The sequence below is a fragment of the Pagrus major genome, chromosome 1 (genome assembly GCF_040436345.1).
Source record: "Pagrus major chromosome 1, Pma_NU_1.0".
Taxonomy (NCBI): domain Eukaryota; kingdom Metazoa; phylum Chordata; class Actinopteri; order Spariformes; family Sparidae; genus Pagrus; species Pagrus major.
In genome coordinates, this window is record NC_133215.1 from 19515794 (window position 1) to 19543271 (window position 27478).

At 40.3% G+C, this 27478-nt stretch overlaps 2 protein-coding genes across 5 annotated transcripts in view; one reads left to right on the forward strand and one right to left on the reverse strand.

The window, feature by feature from the left end:
* The first annotated feature begins 2593 nt into the window (after positions 1-2593).
* Positions 2594-2963, forward strand: LOC141001715 (retinal cone rhodopsin-sensitive cGMP 3',5'-cyclic phosphodiesterase subunit gamma-like). Its single transcript, XM_073472878.1, has 2 exons — positions 2594-2697; positions 2846-2963. The coding sequence occupies exons 1-2, from the start codon at positions 2594-2596 to the stop codon at positions 2961-2963; spliced, it is 222 nt and encodes a 73-aa protein (XP_073328979.1).
* A 1237-nt stretch (positions 2964-4200) lies between these two features.
* LOC140997851 (RNA binding protein fox-1 homolog 2-like) overlaps positions 4201-27478 on the reverse strand; it is a 40343-nt gene continuing 17065 nt past the window's right edge. Inside the window, exons 3-13 of one of the 4 annotated variants that reach the window (XM_073467919.1) lie at positions 20854-21060; positions 19184-19351; positions 18663-18716; positions 18428-18520; positions 14320-14407; positions 12914-12970; positions 12637-12781; positions 12013-12058; positions 8891-8979; positions 7873-7945; positions 4201-7288 (exon numbers count right to left, since the gene is read on the reverse strand). In XM_073467919.1, the coding sequence (XP_073324020.1) occupies positions 7244-7288; positions 7873-7945; positions 8891-8979; positions 12013-12058; positions 12637-12781; positions 12914-12970; positions 14320-14407; positions 18428-18520; positions 18663-18716; positions 19184-19351; positions 20854-21060 (1065 nt within the window). In that variant the 3' untranslated portion in view covers positions 4201-7243. Of the gene's footprint in view, positions 7289-7872; positions 7946-8890; positions 8980-11554; positions 11592-12012; positions 12059-12636; positions 12782-12913; positions 12971-14319; positions 14408-18427; positions 18521-18662; positions 18717-19183; positions 19355-20853; positions 21061-27478 lie in introns of all 4 variants that reach the window. The other 3 variants (XM_073467927.1, XM_073467911.1, XR_012179393.1) reach the window with 3 other exon arrangements.

The following is a 27478-nucleotide window of genomic DNA, read 5'->3' on the forward strand; positions in this document are numbered from 1 at the left end:
CTGGAGCATGTGATGTAAGAGCAGCGACAATCTGTGCTCCATGCAGGTGATCGATCACTAAATAAAGAGCACTTAACGGTTCAGCTCTTAAGCCCTCATCGCATGGCATGGACCCAGGTTACAGCAGGACAATACTGGGTTATTAACAGCCAACTAAAGTGAAAGATCATCAATGTGAGACATGAAGAAATGTGTCTGAGGGTGGTGAAATATTAAAGATCCACTTTTGGTTTGGTTACAGCACCCAAATCTTCACTATTTTTGTTGCTTGATAAAGAATGGTTAATTGTAAGTCCACTTTCTACCTTTTTCCAGTTTCAGAACGTTTTTATCAGCTGAGAAGACGTGTGAGATTTGGGAAAGCTCTGGTAAAACTAGTAAGTGGACCTTGAGTTAAGATTTTTTTGATCAAACTATTGTTTTCAAGGTCAAGAAAAAACATTTAAACAACTGTGAACTGAATTTATTTAAATATTCTACAATAACATTAAACTCTTCTAAAATGCACCCGTTCAGGAAACAATAGGTTTAGATTCAGGTCCCAAAACAATTCATGTTGTTCAGTGAGTCCAGTTTAGTTTTTCTCTGACATGCTTCATTATGTAAATTCTCAAACATCCTCACATGGCTCAACACATTAGTCGTTGCTTTGAGCCCTCTACTTAGTCTTATAGAGCACAGAGGCCAATTAGAGGATGGGGCTTAAAAGACAAAACAGTACAGAAAATTGTGGATGAGCATGTCAGGAGATTAGTAGGGGTAAGTATATAAGAGGAGACCAGGAAGGAGACCAGAAAGACCCAGACCAACAGAGACTTTCGAGAGAAGCAGAAGCTACTGCAAAAACAGGTAAGATCCACCTCGCACCTTCACTCTGCTGCAAGCTTTAGTTGACTTTCTAATTCTGCCGTATGGAGGGACAGAGCGTAGTACATGAGAGGGCAGGAAGGTGAGCTCAGATGATACTGTGAGGTGCACATGACAGGTATGTGATCTCTGAAGATAAATTATCTTTTAGACAAGTGTGTTTGTGTTCAAAAAGAAAAGAACCTAAAGAGCCAGGTTTATTCTGTAGCTTGTTCTCCACTTTATATTTGTGGTGTGTGCATACTTTAATGCAGTGCACAATCTTGACTGTCTCTTTGACCAAAAGCTTTTCTTCTCTAAGACAGTTTACGAGTACTATAACACAAGATCCACTGAATGAATTTTACTTTTTACCTTTTGGATGCTGTGGACACCTCAGAACACATCCCTTTTAATCTGAAGGTTTAAGGCATATTAAGATTCTGCACATGACTGGACCTTCCTCAAAAGAGTCCCTCTTGAAATTTAAAGAAATACTCTTGAGGAAGGTACAGAAGGACAGAAACATCAGTAGGATGAATAAAATGTGATGCTGAGCAACAGCAGTGCGCGGGATCTTCTAGTGACATTTTCGAGCACACCTGCATTTCTATGTGTGAATATCTTCTTATTGCCATCTACTAAACTAAAAAAAAAAGAAATGACCAGAGACGTATATATCAGTGCTTGAAAAGTCTGATTTATTTGGACACAACTTGATCTATTTTAATGGAAAGTTTGAGGTAGAGGAATGATCTGTGATTGTTGTCCTGTTCAACACATCTGGTGTCAGTTCTGCAGCTTTACGGGCTAAAACATGTTTCTCAAAGGGGACTGATTACAGTCTGGATAGATTGAGCGTATTTTAGTTCAGTTCAGACATACATTTTAAAAGGATGTCTTTCAGTATTTTCATCAGCAGAACTTAAAAGAGTATTGTCTAGACCTGCTTTAAATGAAAACTGCCATGAGATAACTTCTTTTGTGATTTAGTGCTGCGTAAATGAAGTTGGCTTGACTTTTATCACTTAATGTTTTTGAAATAACACGAATGCTATTAGTTGTGCTGAATATCAGAATATCACATAGATGTAGTTACACAATGATTATATGTGGCTGATCAGAAGAAGGCACACACTATAAAGTAACTACATTTGAAAATATAAAAAATCCATCAGGATTTGAAATTTAGATATTAACTGGTTAACTGAGCTTGTCACACGTTTTGCTTGCGTGCTCCAAGGGGCCATCAGTGATCTCAGAGTATATTTCTGTCCAAAGCACTGCTGAGCTTTCCCATAAAATAAGACCAGAGAAAGGTCAGAGAAAAGTCGGATTAGGGCAGATTGAAAATATAGTTGTTCAGGGGCAAAATCTCACACATACAGTAAGTGTGTTGACTTCAGGCTTACTCTGGCATTAGGTGATATTCTGGTCTCAAGGTGTACAGTCTTTAACTTGGCCAAGATTAATCTTTAAAGCCAAAGAGTAAAAATAGACAAAGCTGTTTGTGTAACTGGGTCTTAAAGAGCTGTAGCTTTAGTCTATAAGTTGACCTCACCTGCAGGTGTTATATCATCTGCAATGGGGCTTAGAGGGGGAGAAGGAGGAGGAGGAAGGTTCTTACATATGAAGACTAATTGGATGTTGTTTTTTCTCAGAACATAAAAAATGGCCGACACAGAGAGTTGCAGGGATCTCATATATTTTGTCTCTTCCTCTTTTTCTCTTGCAGTAACTAATCGCAATGGCAGACGTCGCAACTCCCGCCGACAAGAAGGCACCTCCCAAGTTCAAGCAGAGGACTGCTCGTACCTTCAAGAGCAAGGCCCCTAAACCAGGCCAGAAGGGGTAAGATGGATTTTAATGTTCCCATTATTGTAACTGATGATTTTACTTAAGTTAAGGATCAGAGTACTCTGTCTGCAACATATCAAATAAAAGAACTCAAGTGAAACATTCACAGGAAATTAAAACATTTTTTTCTTTTCTTTTTCAGATTCGGAGACGACATCCCCGGCATGGAGGGCCTTGGCACAGACATCACCGTGGTTTGCCCATGGGAAGCCTTCGGTGACATGGAGCTCAGCGACCTGGCGAAATATGGAATTGTCTAGAAGCCCCACCAGCTCTTCTAGACAACAGTTTCCTCCCTGTACTGATTTTCCTTCGCCCAGTCTTCCTCTCTCGCCCCGTTCTCCCTCACCTCCCACAATATCTGACCTGATGTCTTTTGTTGTGTCCATATGAGTTTTGGGAAATATTGCGCCAAAGCTAATTCAAAATTGGCAAATGTAATCAAAAAAAGTTATATATTGTAATTAATTATATATACATATGCTTCACTGAGGTCTCCCTGCTTGAAGCAAAAACTCCCAGCTACCTCCCTCATCCTTTGCACTTGGCTGGACTAAACCTGTGATCACCGTCTCTACGACTGACCTGATCCTCTCTCCTACTCTGCCTTTTCCAAACCATGAACCACCCTCTCTTTGGAGCTATTCCTATGTTAATGCACTGCTGCTGATGAGACATAAATATATTTTTATTTTTATGATATGATTGTAAAATTGTGCACACAATTGATATGGGACTGTTGAGCAGTTGAGTAGAAGTATCAATAAATATTTTCCCCAAAGAAATGTTGTCTTCTTTAAGCACAGTGTTACTTATAATTCATCCTTGAACAAATAATGGAAGAGAACACCTATAATAAATACCAACATATCTAATATCTGCATGATTAAATATCCAGTGGATAGGATTAGGGGTATTTAGGAGATCTATCGGCAGACATGGAATATAATATTCATGACTATTTTTAATTGGTGCATAGGCCTGCCACCAAATCCTGCACACTGGTCCTTTAAAACAGCTTGGCCAATAGCGACATTAGGCGTCAGAATTTCCATGTTTTGGAAAGTCAAAGGTAAACCCCAACCTCAAAATCCAAGATGGCTGCTCAGCACATCAACAGCTGTGAAAGACTTCCGTCTTATGTGTGTCTCAGTCACTTGTACAAGCAGTACTGTCCAACTTCTACCTGTGGACATATACTTCAGTGTGTGTACGTGCTCAATACTGCATCATGTGTTCTTCTCAACTGGTATTGCTAACAATTGGCGTCATTCCCGTCATAAATGTAACCCACCATTACTCCATTACCCTTCATTAGCTAAAGACATGTGCAGGTTTAAAGCAGCTCGGCCTTCTGACTAGGCAATCAATACTGAAATTTAAAAAATCAGCTCTACTGGCACTGTCTGTGTGTCCAATAATGTGAGAAACTGCAACATAGCACTCATCCATTTTACTGAATAAATAGAATACCAAAAGAAAACAACCTTTGAGAGCTTTGATCACAACAAAACATTTTTATATAAAACATTTTATATGGACATTCAATAACAAAAAACATAATGGCAGTCAAGGGGGATAGACATGACAGAGGGAGAGGACTGGTCATTGAGAAACCATAGCAACTATGAAGAACGGCCACATAGTTAACTATATTACAGTGGCAAGAAAACCATGACAGGAAAATGAAGCTGCCCCGTGTTCCGTTGTGCGGCAGCCATTTTGTTTGTCAGCAGGCCTCTTTGCCAAACAGCACTGTGCTCTTTGTTGTGTGAGCTAGCATCAAACTGCTAGCTGCCTGTCATCCTACAGAGTTTAGTGGTAAAGAAGAACGCAACTGGGCTCGGCTGCTTAGGAGTCAAATATGAAAGACACAAGATTCATGCAAAACTTTTTTTTTTTTTTTAAACTTGACAAGTATCGCTCATGCTGGTTTGTCCATGCCGTCAGTGGCTTTGTTAAGTCCATCTTTGTGTATTTCATGTAGTACTTCTCAAGTTGGGAACCAGAACGTGCTGGGGACTGTTTGTTAGCATCTTTGGCTAGGTTTCTTTTTTTCCCCCCTCCCGCATTTTGTCCAGAGCACATTCTATAATAACTTGGAGATATTTAAAAAGAAATGTTAAATGTCATGAGAAAATCCAACAGCAGCACATTTAATAGAGAAAAAGAAACATTGACCTGCATGTTTTTCCAAGTGTGAGAATTGAAAAACACAATGGTAGCTTTGAAATTAGTTAACAGTCGAAATTAACGGAAAAAAAAAAACATAACTGCCCCATTTAACACAAAACTTAGATCATATCCCACAATGACATTTTGTTTTTCACCATGTTGGAATATTAACCTGCTTATGTTTGAGAGATAGGCTAACACTTTCAGACGTTTATCTTCAAACAAACCTGGAGGGACCACAATGGCCGAGCTGACAGATTTAACCACTGAAATGTAAGGAGTCTGTTTACGGAAAAAAGAAAAAATCCTAAAATACAAGGAAAACTCAAAAAGAAAGGAACACAGTTGGTTTTAACCAAAAGTGCTACACACCTATGTTCATTCAATCCAAAATGTCTGCAGTCACCTGCAAAATATGGACACAAAAAGGGAAAAATAATCCAGCCGTTCCTGTATAATTTGAAATATAATCATGCTGACAGATCCTATGATCAACCCAAAACAAAACACAAACAAACAAATAAAAATAAAAGGTAGCATGGATTGACTGAATATTTCACCATGAGGACAAAAACATGGTAGTGTTACATGCATACCTTTAGTGTGTCACCACTCAGGTACGCTCTCAGCTCAAAATCTTTACTCCAAATGAAAAAAAAAGAAAAGAAATAAAATTGAAATTTAACTTGCACCTTCATGAAAAAGGAACAGTTACGGATATAAAAAAAGACAAATGGAAGATGAAAAAGAAGTAAATAAAGACAGCAATAGGATTATCAAGGATTATGATCATAACAATAACAAAGATAATATATTTATACATACGGCAGAAAAATGTGCTTTCTACAAATCTTTGGAACAAAAACAAAAGCCAAAAAAAGCCACGTTTTGGAAATATAGAATACAACGGTATAGAAATATGCACAATAGTAAGGTGTTTTGCATTTAAATATTTTCTATTCACTCACAGACAGAATCTCTCTCTTGCTCAGTAATTGCTGCTGGCAGCATCTTGAACACAATTACCAACTAAAGTATGTTTCAGGAAGACTCATTCAATGTTGGACTTTGCTCTATAAAAGATGGAGCTCGAGGGGAAAAATCCAAATAATAAATCTCTACATTAAAGGATCAACAAGTACTTGAACCCCAGGGTCGTGGGTGGATGTTTGAGTTTGGATCTAAAGCTAAAATCAATTCAAGAAGGAAAAGTGTAGTGTTGAACTTTTTTGTAGTGTTTAGTGGTAGTGAAGCTGATGTGAAACTATACTGTAGTTGTGTCAAGTAGTCAAAAGGTGGAATATTTGTAGTACAGATGCTCATTTTTGGATTTTTAACCCCAAGGTTCACTGTTGGATCTACATGTCCTATGACAGCAGTTGCTGCTGAGTCAAAGAAAATAATGGTTTGATAAGAATGAGAATAATTACAATAATAATAATAATAATAATAATAATAATAATAATAATAATAATAATAATTTGGTAACTTTTTTCTCTAAACTAATTTCTTTGCATATCATAACAATTTTAAGTTTAAAGGTTCACCATTTCCACATACTAAGAAAACTTGAGGTAAGGAACAGCTCTAATAAAACTTCCCTCCTTCAGCTTTCGGACGTGATTTCTGTAGCATTATAAACCGTCACATCGTCTCTCCAAGCCGCCATGTTCAGTCTCCCTCTACCAGAACACAGCAAGAATGGATATCCTCTCTCATTACTATCCACCCACTTTAAGGAGGAATTACAAAAAATCCATCAGTGGGTGTTTTTTTTTTTTTTTTTTTTACATCATATTAGTGACTCGTCATTCTGGTTGAAAATGTTTTCAGGTGCTCTTTCGATGCACCTTCCTGCTCCGATGCTTTGTGGACACTTTGATTGCTCGTTTCCCTCTCTGTTTCGTTAAATGTCGAGTGTGTGCCGGCAACACAGCACTCCTCTCTGTCTCATACATGGTTGACAGCTATTTAAATGTCAGTAATCCACACACAGCCTTTGGAAGAACATCTGGCCTCCATCCCGAGTCTTGTGCTGCTGAGTGCCGGGGGAATAAGAAGAAGGGGACTATGATACAGCCGTGCAATAGGGAAGGTGGCCATTTTGAGTCTTTATTTTTTTTTCTTCTTTTTTTTTTTTTTTTTAATGCAAAGGCCATCCGTCAGTCTTTAATACAGCATTCCTCTATTTCTGTAGTAGCGTATATAAGAAAACGTGGGACTGCTCAGGGGTGGGATCTGAAATATCTTTGTTGTGGTCGACTCCACACTTTAAAACTGGGTGCAGTCCACCTCCACGACAACAGAGGGAGCTCTTTCAGAGTAATTCAATGGAAGATAGGAGCTCCTGGGAAATGTAGTGTCTTTAGTAAGGGGCAAATCTACTGTAGCCTCCCCTGTACAGTGTGGCCTGCGAAACAACAAAAGACAAACATTTAGTCAATAAAATCTTTTTAAAAAGCACATTATTCTTAACTTATCAGGCTGGTGATATTCTATGTTTTCCTTACGATCAATCTACTGTGGAGGAATTTATTTAAACACATTAATTGATACTTCCAACTAGTTCTTGACACAAAGACCATCTTCAAAACAAACCAATATCAGGTGATATTGTGTTTACATGCGACAAATTCCCATACACAGTTGCCTGCTTTCTGATCCCTTTCTAGCAGTGTAAACACTACATTCTCTAAAAAATAGTAGTAGTAAATAATAATCAGAACATTGTCCAACAAATATACTATTTATTCTTCTTTGAGTAATGTTGGCTCCAAACTACAATGTCTAGCCTGTCTTAAAAAAAACAAAAAAACAACTATATATTTGTGACCTGTTTTTCAAAATTAAAGGTCTTCAATAGGAACTAATGATGTTGTAAAGTATTGAGAATTGAACTAACACATTGTTTTGCTCTCTCCATAGGAAAATATAGAGTACTTCACTTTTTTTCCCTCTTGAATGCTTAATAATATGTGAGCTTTAGGGACTTACCATGGCTCCGACACCGTAGGCAGCCGGGGCAAGCGCAGCATGGTAGGGGTCTGCTGTGTAAACTCGTCCGTAGCTATCAGAAAATAAACAAATCAAACATGAGTCATCAGATATCACGTGTCCTGGAAAAAATTAAAAGACATTTGGCCCAGAGTACAATGTGACTCATATACTGTTAGCGCAGAAGGAAAGGCCGTTTTGAAAATTCACTTCCTGTTCTTTGATTTGTGTAGAAATGAAATAATAAAATACTTCAAGTCTTCCCTCTGGTCTCATGAGCCGGAAAAAGTTATCCACACAATTGTCATTCCCAAAATTTCGTAATAAGTCATTTTAGTTATGTGGCATTTGAACCTGAATGTGCCATGTATAGAACCACTCAAAATGTTTGTTTACATTAACTTCCGGGTAGAAAACCCCTGCATCGCACACTGGCTTACATATAAAATGTTGTCTTTTTTTAGCTATTTCAAAGTGTATAGATTTTATTGATCTAAAATTCTAAAATTTGATGCCGTCATAACTCACTAATAACACTTTCACTAATGTTGGGTTGGAGACGTAATTTACCTGTCGGGCCACAGAATATGACACAGCTGAAATGTGAAATAGGTCGGACCTAGGCAAATTAAACTGCTGATATACAAAAAAGCGACAGCTGTTTTAACATGTTGTTTTTGTGCTTGACTATACAACAACAGTACATCTGTCAAATGCTTTCTTCTGTACCCAGAACTTAATTCAGATCTTGGTGCCGACAGTGAAAACACCCAGAGTTCCTCCAAAGGGTCTTAGTCCCTGGGGAAAGTTCCTGCAGTGGAAACGCAGCCTATGCCCTATATCCGTGTGTTTGTTTTTGACCTTTCCTTGATACTTGTACACTTGTGTTGATCTTAAATGTGCTTTTAAAATAAAGTGACTTGAGTTGACTGCTTTGTGACAGGAGGACAGTGCTGCAAGCAAACAGCCATCATCCCAAGACATGTCAGCTCCGAGATGTGCCGGACAGCCCGCTCACCTGTCACTGTAAGCTGCCGCTGCAGCCGCCGCCGCTGCAGGAGTCGCTACCGCAGCCGGCTGGGCATAACGATACGCTGCATAGCCTCCCTGTGATGAGGCGATGGAGGGGAGAGAGATGGAGGAGAGCAAGAGAGAAGCGGGTGTGTGATAGCGGAGAGAGATATAATGGAGGGAGAGGTGGGACGAAACAGAAACAAGTAAATTCTTGTTAGAAGGTTTGCTGTATTTCCTCTACATACTAAAAGACTAGTAGTGAATCTAAAGGGTTACATTGTGAGAAAAACTGCTGAGAAGAGAGCGAAAGATTAACAAGCAGACAGTCAGCAAAACTGGCTAATCTGGTGCAGTACAGCATTCACAAGGATGTAGCTCAGGCTCTGTGTGGGTCTCTCCCTCCATGACTAATGTGGAAAAAACATCTTGAGCTGTACATGATGTGCTTTACTGTTTGTAGCCTTCCCCTATGCAGCAATTAAGTGCATTATCTTTCCCACTGTGACTTGGACATGGAGGGAGAGAGAGTTCATACCCATAACTGTGCCCCACCCCGGTTCCCCCGACCAAAAACACACAGTTAAAGAAAGGGGAAGGGGTGGCAAGATGATTGTGTCATTATTCATGTTTGGATGGACAGCAATGAACAGACAAAAAAAAAAACTACAGGTGTAAGAAGACAGTCAGCCAGTCGGATTAAAAAAAGGGCGCGCACACACACACACCACGCTCACGTGGCCAGCGACCAATCACTGACAGACACAGCATGCTTTCCCAAAACTCAGAACGTACAGTGTATTAGGCCAAACATCCCTATAAATAAAAAACAAAACACACACCGCTGCATTCTACCCTAAAGGATCAGTCACGACCAAGTCCCCGCATTCAGGACCACACAGTTGCTGCTATGGGAGGAAGGCTGAACTGGGAGAGGAGGGGAGGAGGAGGGAGGAAGAGGAAAGATGACATGTACAGAGGGATGAAGAAAGAAAGGCTGTGGGTGTAGAAAACAGAAAAGGACGAGTCAGAGAGAAAGGAAAAGAGTAGAAAGAGAAGAAGGGGACAGATTTCAGTTGATGACTGAGGAAGAAAAGAATGAACAGGGTGAGGAGGAGTGAAAAAAGGAGGTTTATAGAGAGAGAAGAAAGAGGGGAGAAGGGGGTAAGGGAGTGGGGACTGGGGGAGGAGTCAGCCTTGTAAGTATGTCTGCATGCCGACATTGATTCAGTTAGCATGCCACAGGTGAAACAGATAGGGAGATTCCTGGAAGGGGTCTGAATTATCTGCTGATATAAGCTGTCCTACATCCCTCGCTAGTATCGTTATTCATGTCCTGTTTGTATTTCAAGCATGGCAACGCAGCTTGCTGACACACTACTTTTTACTGATGTGCATGTTTGTGTATGATAAAAACGCTTTCGGGTAAATTCATACAATGAGTGTCCTGGCTTGAAAACTGATCCTTATTTTTACCTGAAATATCTCAGTTTTATGCAAGTATGCAATAAAAATGTCAAATAGTATAAAACATGGTTGTGTTTGTTTTGTTTTTGCCTTCAGAATACAGTAAAATATATTGAACTCAAAGATAAGTTTTGCTTTGTTAAAGGTCCCATATTATGCTCATTTCAGGTTCATATTCTTTATTTTGGGTATCTATGAGAATTACATGTTTTAATGTTTAAAAAAACAAACAAATTTCTCTCATACTGCCCATAGCTGCAGCACCTGTAATTGCTGGTAATTTAAATAGTGGATTTATATGTTGTCGGAATAATCCAAAGAAAGTAAAATTCAGGTTGATGGTAACATGCATATTTGTGAAATATATCTCAAGGTTTACATTATCCTTTGCCTTTGCTCCTCCTTGTCACTCAAATACCGTAACAGCTGTCAATGTGCTGTTGTTTAAATGCAATAAAATGCACAACATTGTCCCGGTTGCTCCCACATTCCAACCTGACACACATAAACACACTGAAGTTGGGACCATCCGAGCAGTACATGAATGCAGCACCAGGCCCTTCTCTAAGATTCTCTAAGACTACTGGTCAGCAGTCACCACCCACCGTGGCTGCACTGGGTGTGAGGCTGAGGGGGGTGACTTTATAGTTGTGACATCACAACCTTACAAAAGGGCCGTTTAAAGGCACACTTTCTGAATACTGGCTGTGTGCATCTCTCCATGGACTGAACATTTTGATACTTTCACAGTGTTTATAGCATCTAGACCTGCTTTATAATCAAAAAAGATGATATGGGACCTTTTACATTTGACCGAATTAAGACAAAAGGCCATTTGTTTTCCCATTGAGGAAAAGAATAAGTTGTCTTGTCACAGAACTGTATCACAAATGCAAATTTTGATTAAAGAATGTGTCCACTGTTCAAGTACTGACCTAATCTATCCTAAAATGTACATCCATCTCTCCCTGTCGGTATTTTATTTATTGCAGCTTTCTGTAAAATATTCTTTACAAATTCAAATATCAACTTAATTCTTTTCTTCCCCCTTCCGCAACTCCACCCATGTCAGAATCCAGTGAGTTAGTAGAAGAAGACAGAGAAGGCATTTCAATCTCAGATGGTCAATAATGTCTAGCAGCACGCAGTCATTGGAGACGAGGAGGATGCACACTGGCTCTCACACAGAGTGTGTAAACCCTACCTGGGGCAATCTGCCACTAATGTCCTGAAACACTAGTCTACAGAGAGAACAGAAACAGCTATTGTCAACCTGGTCACACACACACACGGACACCATTACACACACAGACACACACTCATAATCACATTGGTACAAACTAACTCACAAATGCACAGAGACAAACCCTAGAGGAGTCTACTAATGAATGAAGACTTTGATGAAAGTGTGTGTGCCGGGCTGCTGAGTGCTATTTTTATATCTGTGTGGAACATTTCATGAGATAGAACATTGTGTGGAAAAGCTTTATTTGTACTTAAAGTCAGGAGAACTTAAAATGTGTCTGGGGTAAATCAAAAACACCCAAAAGTACACGTCTCTACGGGTTTGGTCTTTGCCATTTCACACTTGAAAACCCACAGGCAAGAGGGGGAAAACGTAGGTGAGGAGTGAGGCAGTAGAGGAGAGAGAGTTATACTTACATAGAGATCAGCTGCACCGTAAAAGCCATCCTGATAGGCCATCACACTGAGAGAGAGAGACGAGAAGGGACAGGAAAAGAAAAGAAGAGAGAGGACAGGGGAGCGGTGGTGGAAAAGTCGAAACAAAACAAAAAAATGGTGTGATGCGCCACCATGTGGGCATTGCAGGGAACAACAAAGGAGGGTGACGATTGAGGGAGGGAGAGGTGAGAAAACGGTGCCAAACAGATTGTGAAAGAGAGAAGAGAAAGAAGGGTGAGATTATTACACACCGTGCAACATGCAAGACAAAATACCACCTCTTTGTATACAAATGCATTGACTTTAGAGTGATACTACTGTTACTTAAATCCACTGAGACAAACTATTAAAAGAAAATACTACTTTATTTGATCCTAATGTAGTTCAGTATCATTTTACCACTTTGAGGTACAAGGAAATGGTATTTCAGCTCAGCAAACTATCAACATCTCAATGAAAATATATTAAACACACAACATGCACAATTATGAGGTACTATTTTTAACTAAGTGAAGACATGCGTTTTAAACAACATTACATCTAGATTTATTTGTCAATAGCAGTTTACTGGTTATCAGTTCTCATTAATGTTTGTGTGTTTACCCAGGGTAAGTCGGGATGGCAGGTTGTGGCACAGCTGCCCTGACTGCGCTGTAGACAGGCCGGGCACGACCCCGGAGATGAGCACCTCGAAAGGTCGCGGCGGTGGAGGCAGCTGCTGCTGCTGCTGGGTACGGGAACCCCGGTACTGACAGAGAGAAAGAGCGAGAGAAAGGGGAAGAACGAACAGCGTCTTTAATACCTCCAGGATAACAACAGCATTCATGCATCTTGTCTCCATCCATCTCGTGAGGTATAAAGTTAATCCTTTTTGTCATACCTGTGTAGAGTTCAGGACTGTACATGGCGCCAACCATGGGACTCAACTTCCATCCAGCTGTAGTCAACAAAAAAGAAAAGTACATTGAGGCAGAATTTGACAGGAAACTCAAAAAGCATTTATTCACAGTGATCTGTGCTGTTCGTTGTAAAGAAAGGATGTATAAAGCTTCCTGACTGTCTGTCTGCACAGGTTACATCTGAGAGCTTTCACTACTCGGTAAGCGGAGGCAGTCTGGCCAAAAAATGACACCACGATCTGACAATAAGAGATCAATAATCTAAACTGTTATCTTTTTGTTAATTTTGAAATGCCTCATAGACAGAGGCCAGAATTGTAATTGGCTTATAAATTTCTCTACATGCATCATTTAAACACATCATGGCATTAAAGATGGCGCTTTTTTGGCAGGCTCCTTATCAGCCATGTTGCTGTCTGTATCCCAAGTTGCATTTGTTACAGTACATCACCCAAGAAATAGCGAGATGAAGTAATTGGTTCAATCTAATTGGCTACATCACTGTGTTCACATAACACAGACGGGCGATCACATATTAAAATCATCACCCACTCCTACTGCCAGCACAGGATGATTCAATGTTATTATAATACAGACTCTTAGTGGAGTCACATCATCATGATTACAAATAAAGTATAATGTTGTTGTGAGGCATGGGACGATATGAACATTTCACAATTATCCTGTCCAACATAATTACAATTCACAAAATGATCCTGACAGTCAATAAAATATTCTTAAACATCGTAAAATGACACTTTTTAATTAAACATACTGGAATCATAAATTATAAGGTCCTCCTGCACCAGTGAAGGATTAATGAATGGTGGTAACCTCTTCTTCCTGTCATTCTTTATTCTGGAAGCCACAGTATTTACACAATGTGCAAGCCATGCCTTCAGCCATGGTGACAGGCTCAGGCAATTTAAAATAAATCAGGAAACCAATATAGGGCCGTTCGTCAGTGAGTTAGAGAGCTTCTGCAAGTCATCCATGTGAGGATACTCACAATTAACTAAATTCATGATTATTCCAATAATTTAAAAATTTCATCACAATCAACTTATTGTAATTGTTTTTTATTGCGATCCGTGATTAAATATTTTATTGTTCCATTCCTAGTAATTGTTTCACAAAGTTCTATAGTCCAACAATAATGATCCCAGGAAAATAGGAATCAAAAACTTGAACTTTCTTTTGTTTTGTCAGATGTTATGCATTTCAGTGGAACAGGTATGAAGGGAATGTAGCAAATCTAGCACGAAGCTCTAAAAAATGTAAAAAGGGTGATATAAAACTAGAACTGAAAACTTTCATATATGTGGTGATATTTTTTTAAGCCACATTACCCTGCCTTGGCTGTTTATTCAATTCAAAAGTTTATTACCGTATGGCAGAGTTGCAAGACCCTCTCCGTTAGAGTAAGGGGTGGTCATCTTCTTGTTGGTCATCACTCTGGCTGTGGCATTATTGACCTGGACACCAGAAAAAGTGGTCAGGGGCAGAGTCAACCCAGTTTAACATGTAATAAAGCAGTGAGGAATTATCAATATGATGCAGAATCAATCACATTACAGTCTGTGTTTTAGCTTTCTTTAAACTGAATATATTCTGTGAGAGATTCATGGTCAGAGGTTTCATATTTAGCTTTAAGTGTGAGGTGTCATTACACTTTAAACAGTTTTTTTTTTTTAAACTTATGACAGAGGTTAATTCTGTTGATGAGCAGCGATGGTATTTGATGCATGCGCTTCTTTTGAAGGAGAAAGACATTTAAAAACAAGGATCCTGGTGAGTAGTCAGGCAGTTTTGCACACAAACAATGCAACCATTGGCACACAGAACAAAGAAAACAACGAAATATCTCAGAACAAAAGCATTCAAAAAGAAAATCCAAGACCATTATATTGCTACCTTTGAAAAAAAGGAGGGAAAAAGAAGGTGAATTAAGCGGCAGATTCATCAGTTGAACACAATGCAAAAAACATCAATTGAAAGAGTTCATACACAAATTACACGCAGCCAATCAAGAGCGCATCACATCACCAGAGTTGAGCAAAAACTAGCCAATCAGCAAGCATCAGATGCAGCAAGAGACCAATCAAAAAAGGTTGGCAGCCCTCCCAATCAAATACACATCATACAGAAAAAGGAGGACAGGGAGGGAGAGAGAACGACAGAGAAGAGACAGAAATATAGAGGGATGCAGGAGGAGGAGGAGCCAGTCCACACGAAAAAAGACACAGAAAAAACACATACATGAGGTGGAGAGGAGAGAGGCAGAGAGAGTGAACAATCCATCCAAATGTGCAATTCCTCTAATGAACAAACAGAAACAACAAGATGCGATACACACACACACACACACCATACAGACACACACACACACACACACACACACACACACACACACACACACACACACACAATACACACACACACACACACACACATAACACATCTGACCATTTGCCTACATTGGATCTAACTGTACATGAGCAACAATGGAGAAATGATGAATGGAGCAAGAACGAGTATACACAGAGAGAGAAGTCGAGATATAAAGGCAGAGGAGGATGGGGGATGCAAATATCATTCCTCAAAAAAAAAAAAAAGAAAAAAAAAAAGAAGTTAAATCAAACCATGGTTGTGAAACACTGCCAGGCATTCCAGATCAGTGTCGCACACCAGAGAGACCTCGAAAGCACACAACCACCAACACACACCATCCAGAACCAAACTGATCGAAAAGTAAAACAAGGACACCTCGTTACAGAAATCAAAACAAAGAAAAGCTGCCGTTACTTCATCAGTGACAAGATTTTGTACTTAAGTTTGCTCGTGTGTCTGAATTATTTCATGACAGCTTTTTTTGTTTCTTAAATGCTAAAAATTACGTATGAAGAGTAGATTTGCTGTTAAGTAAAAAATAAGCTTGCATCCTCTTTGGGGGCGCACACTACTCATCCACATACACATATCTTTCATTTGGATGTTAAGTCTGAGCAGCCATACCTCTACAACTATCTGCAGACTACAGAGTGGTACAGAAAGTGATAATCAAGTACTTCAGTACACCATGATAAACAGACAACTATTATCCTCTCCTCCAGTAAAGCTGACATAGCACTCATGCTTCAGCATGCTGTCCCACTAAGGTGCAAAAATGCAGCTATTGGCTGACACATGACACAGAGAGATGACATAGTACTATATGACGTCATACAGATGACGAGAAAGAGAGTAAACCATGCAGGATACAGCTCTGGAATTAAATGCTGAATGCAGTTAGAGAGGTGATTGGAATGAATGCATAAGAAGTGGTAGTCATAGTTGTTGCACTTGCAGATAGATGCAGTACATTCAGTTATACAAGTGGCCTCTATAATGCCATGCGGTCAAGGGCTAATCTCGTAATCATTTCATTCACCACCTCCCCAATCAATCACAGGATTAGCCAATCGGGTTCTGTCAATCAGTCAATCAATCAATCAAGCTCCCTTCAGTAAAGGAGTCCTTCATTTGGGTGTTGGGTGCATTTTTTTTTAAATATAATTTACTGACGGATGGGGTGGGGGGAGGGGTCATTCAAAGATGATGCCATGTGTACACAACTTACCGTTGCCAGGGAAACGGCGTGAGGACACGCGAGCAGTTACCGTGGAGACTGACAACAACAACAACATACAAAAATCATCAGGGAAATAGAGAAAATATATGTAAGAAAGAAATGATGAACCAAAAGAAAAACATAAACAAAAAAACGAGGTAATGAGAAGCAACCCCCACCCTGTGGCAGAGAGGAAGTGATGTCACAGGTCACGTGTCACCTACAAGTATCAGCCATTGGACAACAAGCTAGCCTCTACTGGTTAAAACCCACTACGAACACAGATCATAAATAAAGGAAACAGAAAATGTCAAAAATTAACATCAGATTTTGGGGGGGAACTACCCTTTAATTACAGCCCAGATTATATTCAAATAACTGACAAAATAATCACTCAAAATCAAACTTAATCTATCCTACCTGACTACATCACAGGACAGGAAAATGGACAGAGATATGGGGGAAGGGACGGACAGCAGAAATGCAGGTGCATATGGGGACACACAAACTGGGAGAAAGAGACAAAGACAGACAGACTGGCCTGGTGAAAAAGAGTGGAGAGAGATGAAGGAGAACCAATAAAAAAAGAAGGAAAGGAGAGGGAACGACAGCTATCTATTGCATTCTCGTCACATGTTCATCCTCTCTCCGCCCTCCATATTTCTGATTCTGCACACCCACACACACACACACAGAGAGACAGAGAAGAAGAGTGCAGGACATTCGAAACCATGCAGGAGCTTTAGTAGCAAGTAAAAAAAAAAAAAAAAGATACAAAAGCGTGATTTTAAAATCAAGAGCCAGAGCAAATGGTGAAAGCATGGTGTATTTGATCTCCCAAGGCCATTTGCAACTGAAATCCGAGCTCATGCTGAAAAATCAAATTAAAAAAAGATGTCACAACAAAATGCACTTCCATGAGATCTGGCGTTTCCTTTTCAGGAGTGGTGGATGCAAGTGTGTGTGTAAACAAAACATTTTTTTTCCCCATCCATCTTGCACGTCTGAAATTAAACAGCTTTTTTGAAGCATCAGAAATGACACCACACGTTTCACGGCAGTCTCATTCCCCCAAACACTGCCCCCTGAAAATGCCCCCGTCATGCATCAATGTCTTAACACATCAAACGGAAAAAAGAAAAACTGCTAAAACCCAGAGGCACCCACGTAATATTAAACGGAAAGAGTGGAAAAACTTCCGAGACGATATCTGACCTCATGATCCATCCATGCAACATACAGTAGCCTCTTACAGACACCAGCAAGCACTTTTTTTTCAGAGGAAAAATAACTGAGAGGCTGTTAACTGCCCTTCTAGTCATAAACACAACCATAAACCAAACATGGCCACTCATCATGATCATGGAAGAAGTGATGTTGGTGATGGAAAAGGTGCAGGAAAACAAAACAAAAATTATAAAAGAAGAAAAGATCCTACATGCTGTGACAGAAGCGGATATCGTCAGCAACCCTGTTGTAGTGACGTCTCTCCAGCCATGCCTGTTGTGTAGCCACTCCACCCAGCATGCTTTGCAAACCACACAGCTTTTTTTTTTTTTTAGATCAAGGTGCAATGGACAGCCCACAACATCAACGACAGAGAACAGCAACGACAGCATAAAACATCGACAGGAAGTGCCATCGTAAGAGACGTTCTGTGTGCGCGGCACCACTGCACCATGCTATAGTGAAGCCAGAGGGGTTAGAGTTGAACACATACAGCCATCCGGAAACCTCTGGGGCAGAAACGACCAGAACATACTCATTCTCATAGTCGGACATGGAGGGGAAACAGAGGAGAAAATGATCACTGTTTCTAAAAAAAAAAAAAAAAAAAGAAGGAGGGGAGGGAGGGGGGGAGAGAGGGGCGAGGTTGGTGAGTTACCTCGATTTTACGTCCTTCCACCAGCGTACCATGAAGCTTCTCTCGGGCCCTCTCTGCGTCTGCGCTCGACTCGAATGTTACAAAACCGAAACCCTGCAAGCAGAGGAGAGGGGAGAATGGGAGAAGAAAGGGAGGGGGGGAGTGAGAGAAGGTTGAAAATAGCTGTTAAGCTTTTGCTTGGCTCAGATTTGGTAACACATTTTTAGCAATTTTCATGCAATCTCCAACTTCCTACCTTGGATCCCCTCTCGTTGAAAATTATCTCGACGTCGAGGATTTTGCCAAATTGCTGAAAAGGAAAGAGGAGGAAGAACATGAAGAGGCTGAACAGGCATGTAAGTCATGTGCTGCATCTTGCCACGGGGTGTCAGCACTGTTCAACCATGATGAGCTGGCACGGAGCCAACCCTGCTAGTCTTTCCTTCCACTAGATCTTCCTCTGCTCTTTTCCCTGCACCACATTTTACATTCCTCTTACAAAAAAGAGGAGCAAGGCCAGATTTCTTCACCTGACTTTAAATAACCTTTTTACAAGATGGAATACCAATGTTTTGTTGTCAAGTAGGACAAAAACTGATTCCTTTTATCTGAAACTGATACCACAGAGCGTTTTTTCATTTACAATCCCACTCGTTGATATATAATAAATGGTAAAGAGAAATCTGAGGTCGCAGTGCTGACATCACCAGATTGATCCTTTGAGTTGTGTTTCAATCCAAAGCCAAAGTGAAACGGGGAATATTCTGCTCTACATACCCCAAACATCTGCCGTAGGTCTGGGTCTCGGAAGCGGAAGGGGATGTTGGACACGTGGAGGCGTTTGGGGGTCCCCTTATCGTCCGTATCGACCCCAGCCGTCCCTCCACCTCCTCCTCCTCCCGAGCCAACCCCTGACTGACCGTCAATCTGGGAGGACCCATCTGTCTGCTGGGACGGAAAACAAGGAGGAAAGGAAGAGACATATAAGATGAGATGATAGAAATCTTTCATCGTCATTGTTTACAGTGTGACAGCTATGGGTCTACAACGACTATTTCTTTATCTAACCACTTTCTAGATTCATAAAGTCATGTTTTTATATTGAAAATGGCAGAAAATTGTGCAAAATGCCCACACATTTCCCCAGAACAGAAGTGACAGATCTTTCCACAGTCAGACGAACAGTTTGAAATCCAAAAATATTTGATTGAAAATTGTACAAAACGGAAAGCAAATTGAATCAAGAAGCTGAACCCCGAGAATATTTGTTATTTCCGCTTGAAAAGTGATTAAAAAAAAAAAGGATTATCAAACTTTTGTCTCTGTTATGTACCCTACTCCCAATGATTTAAACAGTTGGAGAAAATAATAGAAACACCTAGCAGTACACAGTGTTTTTAAGTCTTTCCATAGTCAAATTCAAGCATTTTCAAGCTACATGTTAAACTTTCTAGCACCTTGCAGCTGTGGCACATTACACATTTATACATAATACACAATTACACATTAAATCACATCTTGCTGTAAACAACCAAATATATGTTACATGATTCTACAGAGGGATGACTTATTAACGGAAAACACAAAAAAGCTTACTGTTGTAAAATCTAGCTGAGCAATTATAAAGCTTTCTTTTTTTAAAGTAATGCCTTTACAGTTTCAAGCACTTTATCCAAAATTCAAGTACTTTTCAACCCTTGAAACTAAAATGTAAGCACTTTCAAGGATTTCCAGCACGCGTACGTACTCGGAGTATAACAAACCACAGCCTTCCATTATATTGTAATATATTATCATATATATTTGATAATGCTATTGCTTTATCTCAGTGTGAAGTCTAAATAGAGCAATCAACCATCAGCAGTGTGGAGCAGAAAGATGCAATTAAGAGAAGTAGGAAGTAGAAATAATAATGTACACCAGCTTGCTAGCCAGTAGCAGCAGTGTAGTAATAATAGTAGTTTCCAGCGATGATCTGTTTTATAGTGTTTGGGGCGCATTTACATTTTACATCCCCTGTTCTGTCCCTCTTCACTCTGCTGAAGCCCGTCTAAGCTAATGTCAAACTACCGGTTCAAATGCCTCTGAGCTATAGTCTCGGGTTCAAGCGCATTTTTAGAATTTGTGACGGGGGCGTGTTGAAGCAAGTTTCTCCTTAAGAATCGATGTGTAGTTACAGCTCCATGTTACCTGAGGGGGAATCTTAATAAGTTCTGCACGGAGAGGAGAAAAAAGGACGATCAGATGTGTAATTTGGATGGTTAGTAAGCAGATTCTGGGTAGCAGCATCAGTATTATGAGAAGAAAGTCAGATTGGTGCATCCCAGTGACTTACTATATTTACTTTTCAATCTATAACACATATTCCTCCACACTCTCGCTCTCGGCAGCCTCTCAAGGCAAAGACCTGATGTGGGCAGCACACAGAGGATGAGGCTGGCACTCACTTGAGCACTGAGGCTGTTGGCAGCGTTGGCGGCGCTGTTCGCTGCTCCGCCGGCTTCCACGGGGCCCTGGACGGCCCCCGCTGCGTACAGGCTGCCCCCGTAATCCAGGGCCAGGCCGTTTTGGGGGGGCGGCGGTGGAGGTGGAGGGAACGCGGAGAAAGGTGGTGGTACGAGTCCCTCCTGACCGCCAGCACTATCCTGAGAGCCCTATTGGAAGAGAAAGAGAGACAGGAGTGAGGAGGGGAGTGAGAGCTAAAGTAGCCGGCTGGCCAACTTCCACAGTATCTCTTACTGAGAGCATCACCCGAACACACAGAGAACTCTTTCCCATGAGCTTCAGTCTGAATGTCATACAGGTGTGGATATATTTCCATTTCCACATGTATGTGTGTGTAAATGTGTTCATGCATCTACACCCCCAACTCATTAAATATTCACTGCAGCCACATCTATTATTGAGGGTCAGATGCCTCCACGCTCAGAGTGTTGTACAATGGTGAGTGTCTAACGCCTGCACACACACTCACAAACGCCTCTGCACACACATCACCTTTGACACGCAAACACCCACACACCTACACACTCACATAAAGACCAACTGTTAGGAAGGAGGCCTGCCCAAGTCTTTCTGTGCACATTATTAGCCCCAGAAAATCACCAAACGTTACCGACATTAGAGTGCGTAGGAGGACAATACAGGCACCCACAAACACATGGTGAAACGCAAACACAACACTTGCAATAACACACACACACACACACACACTCACACACACATTCTTTGCTGTTGGCAGCGGGGCATGGATACCCTAAATGGTAATAGTTGGAGGGCGGCAGGAGACAGCAGTGACGGGAGAGAAAAGGGGGGATGGACGATAAAAGGTGATGACTGATAGAAGAGGCATGGCCGGCTGCAGCAGATAAACTGACCATCACTGTCTTCAGATCTTTTTATATCTCTCTAATAGCTGCGCAGGATGCTAAAATCAATTCAAGACTGCAACACGCTGAGAAAATATTTTGGTTCAGTTTACTGACAACATTGTTAGATAATTATAACAAGAGTCTAAGTCAGCCTTTCTCAAAGAGTGGTCCACGAACCGCGAGTAGATTTGGGAAAATATCATGTTTTAAATTAAGTGTTTCTCAAACTGTCTGAGCGACGCCAAAGCCTCGTAGTGAGTAGGCTAGATGTGCTGTTTTTAATATAAAATCAACTCGTGTGTAAATTCAAATGTTATTATTTGAATTGGCTGTTTTTGCTGTGTCAGGCTTCAGCAAACGTAGCCTAACGTAACTAAAATTGTCCAGTTTGGAGCCGGACATTGCTTAACAGACATCTCACAAAAAGCAGCACAAGTGTTCACATTAAGATGGCAATGGAGACAATGATGAGTGATGAGCAAATAGGATTATGCTACTGTGTAAGGTCGTCATCCAATTAGGCTGTAACTGTAAAGTTAGGAGGTCCATGAAGGTTTATTTATTGGTTAAGTGGTCCTTGGTTTGAAAAGGTTAAAACATAGGCACAGTGGCACTTATGCTAAATGCTAACAACAGCATGCTAACATGCTCACAGTGACAATGCTAACATATTGCTGTTTAGCAGATAAAGTGTTTACCATGTTCACCATCGGTTTAGTGTGTTAGTATCCTAACATTTTATCAGCAAAACAAGCTAATTAGCACAGCAAAAGAGCAGCTGAAGCTGATGGGAATGTTATTAGTTCTGCAGGTATTTGGCCATAAAGCAAAGTATAAACAAATTAAAATTTTACTGAGTGAGGAGACAGCCAAAGCCATTATAATTCAACCCGCGAGGGGCAAGAACGTCTGTGCCAGATTTCATGGTGTGCTGCTAACATGGCTAATAAAAATACAACACACTGTCGGCTATAAGACTTTTGTCGGGGATGAAATGATTTCCATCCTTGACCCTGGTGTTAGCTCAGTCCAATAACCGTCATCAAGACAGACACAGGTAGTCACTGGCTGACTTTGAGATGTGTAAGAAAATAAAAATTTAAAAATAGAAAACTGACTAAAAAACTGTCAGAAAGCAGCCGTGGTAAAAATAAAAGTATCAGAGACGCCTAAATTGATCTCACAGACAACTCAAGATGCAAATAAAGGTTTATTACTGTAGCAGGTAGATCATAGAAACCAGAACATATGGCTCTCTTATTATTTTCCTTGTTCGTCTACCTGTTCACCTCCTACTTCTAATCACTATCATCAGTAATGTTATTATTAGCAGTAATAGTAGCAGCACTAAAAGCAGGCAGTAATAATAATTCATTAGTTTAAGTATACTCTGTCTTTTTTTCCACTACCAAAATGGATTTCAACACTAAATGGATGCACCACATGCATATAAGACATCTGCTTGGCTACTTTCACTGTGTCTGTGTGTGTGTGTGTGTGTGTGTGTGTGTGTGTGTGTGTGTGTGTGTGCGTGCATGTGTGTGTGTGTGTGCGTGTAAATGTGTGTGTGTGAGTGACAGGCTGCAGCGATGCCCATCTGAGTTGCACAATAGATCTCTGTCCCTTTGGGAGTGTTAAAAGTGTGTGGGAGGGTGTGTATGTATGAGTGTGTGTGTGTGTGTGTGTGTGTGTGTGTGTGTGTGTGTGTATGTGTGTGGGCGTGTGTGTGTGTGTGTCTGTGCATGCCATCTGTCTCCCAGCTTTTGACCTTTCTCAGCGTCACACCTGTGACACGGTAGCTGGGCCCCTCCACTCAGTGACAAACCGGGGGATGCACACGGTCGACACGGATCACATCGATATTGTGACATGAGAGCCGCTACCGGCAGCAGCGAGTCGACAGGGAGAGGGAAACTTTGTCTTAACACAAATATGTCGACAGTAAATACTAAGGAATTTCTGTATTATTACTTACTATAACAAGCTTCAGCATGTTTTAGCATCTTGTCATTGGGATGAATATAAGTGGAATTAATAAATAAAATCACTTTTGTTTCCATTAATTGATCTTGTCGGGATTATATTCTTTAAAACACTGACTACCTCATGGGCCCTGTGTCAGTGAAGACTCACTGAATTTACATTATCAACAGGACTGATGGCATCAACATACATCATCATGAAACTGATTACAAGGCATCATTTCATGTTGGCCAGATATTTGTAATTCGCAATATTATCCCGATAATCATCAAAATACAGTTAAAAAAATTCTGTGGCACTCAAACAGACTGGAATCACTTCACCTTGTATTTTGTTTTGTTTTGAAACATCTTTTTTTGTGAACATTCAATTAAAAATAAAATCAGGAAAGCAGCTTTTCAAGTCACTTATGTGAGAATATTCACAATCATCCCAAGATACAATTTTTCCACTAATGGGAATTCACCACGATCAATTTATCATGTTTTGTTTTTAATTGTGATCCATGATTAAATCTTTTCCATCCCTACTGATGACACACATTTGTTAGGAAAAATAAAATAATTTGATGTGTGTTCATTTTAAACGGTATAACAACGACTGTCGGCTCTATTGCTTTTAAAGGTCCCTTTTGTGGGATTTAAGGGGATCCATTTAGAGAAATGTAATATCATATTCATAATTATGTTTTTATTTGTGTATAATCACCTGAAACGAACTCGTTGTGTATTTTTTTTACCTGCGATTAAGCCTTTTATATCTACAGAGGGAGTCTGCCATGTTGCATCGCCATGTTTCCACAGTAGCCTCGAACGGATAAACTAAAAGTGACTCTACAGAGGGCCTGTCACAATTTATGTGTTTAAAGGAGCCACCATATTTGAGGATGAGGCAATCTGCAACCACACTGCTAGATGCCACTAAATCCTACACACTGGACCTTTAAAATGAACAGATCTCAGCAGCTCAACCACGGTGCAACGCTGCAAACAAGTGATACAAATCCTGCGGCAAATCACCGACTTCTTTAAGCATCATCATCTTCATTTTTATAATCAATTACAAGAAAATTTGTGGTGCCATCAGAAACTACTTTACATGGAGGCGTTTCCTCTTTTATCAGAGACATTGCACTGAACGCAACCTTTAATAATTGCAGCACTGATCTGCCCGATTTCAGCAGGGAAACCACAACCAGCCATCTTGTTATGTAACTCCCTCCTCTCCCTGATCACATACAGTAAATACATGTTTGTCATTAATCTGAAACGATGCCGCCATCCTCTTCAATGCACATGTCCTCTTTTCATACCCAAATCCCTCTCTTCTGCTCTCCTGCCAGGTGAAGAGACTCCCCCTCAGCCAGAACAGAAACCACGTTTCTCGATCTTCAGTGCCCGAGCACTCGAGCAAGACAGCCAGCAGATTACTGACCACAGTGTCCAAGTTTAACTTCATTCACATTTTCAAACAGCAGCTGTGTCCGCTCCTCTGAAACCCTGCAGCTGTATGAACCTCTTCCAATCTTGTCCACAAGCATCCAAATTAAGATTTTTGCTAAATGATAACATCCCTCACATCCTCGCCTTCCTGTCCTGCCTCAGTTTAACATAGCAGCACGACAGTCTTATACCTTAGTTTCCAGTGAGTTTTCAATGCTCATTATTTGTACAGACTATGAGAGCCCTGCGACTGTTTGGATTATATAATGTCAATATGTCGGTAAATATAAAGGCCTGTACAATCTTAGTCATTCCTGGGTTTTCAGCATAAAGAAGTGTTATTTGACAGCGTACAGAATAGACAGTATTGGATAGATTTCGAAGGGGATTCCAAACCCTTCCTTATAATTTGTTTTCTGTTAATAGAAGCAGCTCTAATTCATGGACAAAAGCTTTAAAATAAACCAGAAAATGGTTAATATGTGAGGAGCATCCGCTTTGTTATGAAAAGCAAAGATCCACAGTGTTACATCACTGATGGTAATAATGTGAACATGAGCTGAAATCCTCTGATGAGACATCCTGAATTCATTATGTTTGCTCGATTCAAAGAGACAGAAAAAGGCGAGCAAAAACAAGGAAATGAGTCAGTTCAGATCAGACTTTTAACTGCAGGAGACAGATACATTATATGCTAAATGATACCCTGGATGACTTTGTCTTGCATCAGCCCATTAACTGCACTTGCGAAGGTAAAAATGATAGCAGGTGGAGCACGTCATTCTGGGTCACCAGGTAAGAGCTAACCTGGATGACAAACAGAAATGGAGAAACTAGACCCGCTCCTGTGTCTTGCAAGAAAGGGAAAGTTGATCCCCCAGGTTGGGTCAAGTGGTGAAATGGGAAAAGTAGAACGGAGACAACAGACTGCCAACATTTTGCAGCAATGAGGTGAAACTTTCTTTACACACATAGTTGTAGTCTCAAACAGCTTAATGTGGAAATAAAAGCTTGTACAGTACACTTGCAGCACAGCTCAGTCTGTCCACCTCTTTGATTAAATATCTTTACAACTATTAGATATACTGTCATGAAATTTGGTACACACACTCATGTTCCCACTGAGGATGAATCGCAAAAACTTTCGTGAATTCTCAACTCTTATGTTGCTCCATCTTTAGTGAGAATGTCATGTTGTCTCATACTTTGGTTAAAATCAAAGCCGAACAAACAAGGGAGCAACTTCTGAAATACGGAAGTATAGTTTGGTTGGGAAAAAAATGAGATCTACAACAAAGAATTGTAATATATGTTTTAAGTGCAAGAACACTATGACAAAAAGGGGGCAATGCAGCGAACTTATTTCACCACCTCAAGCAGATGAAGAACCCAGTTAAGTACAAGGGGAGGCACAAAGATAAGATAATAAGAAAATCTTCAATCACCAGAAGTAAAAAGCTAACGTTAGGCTATCAATGAACTACATCGCGGTCACATGACTTCAACGTAACCATCACTAAGCTTTCTACTACACTATACTATACACCCTTTACTATAATTGATTATTCTACAAGTTAAAGTTAGAGTAAGAATAGTTTGCAACTTAAGTCGGCCTGTAGAGACGGACTAGTGAATAGATGAGTCTCTCTGTTTACTCTAATGTTGTTTTATGTCCCCTACAACTTCTGTAGTCTCTTCAGCCACTTGTAAGCAACTGTCTTTTTAAAGACACGTTCATGCTTAATAATTCACAAATGGGGTATTTAGCAAAGTATTTTATCTTGCAGAACAAAACATGTTAATATGCTTTGACCTATGAGAAGGTCAAACCCTGCTTAGTCATTCACATGTCTAATGTGTGAAAGTCGTGTGGTTGGTTTCAGAAAGCTATAGAATTGGTTGTCTCCCTAATCTGACTTCAGAAAGGTTTTGGTAGGGCTATGTGATCATCTGGCAAGCACCTCTAATGGCATTTCCTGACCACTTGCATGGCTGTAGACTGTTAGTCTTGTTGAGAATTTGTAGCTATCCTTTTGTATTGTGCGAGCTGTGAAATTAATTGCCTTCCATGGGACAATAAGCCTGGAACCAAATCAATAAGCGAGAATGAAGGAAGGAAAACATTTGAGGAAACCCTGGGAAAACCTAACACACAAATCCCCCGCTGTAATCGTTGCTACAGAGAATGTTGTTGACTACATAACAGAGGAACAGCAAAAAAAAAAAACTCTACCTTTTGTCGAATTTGTTGGGAAAACCACCCTCCTACTCTACAT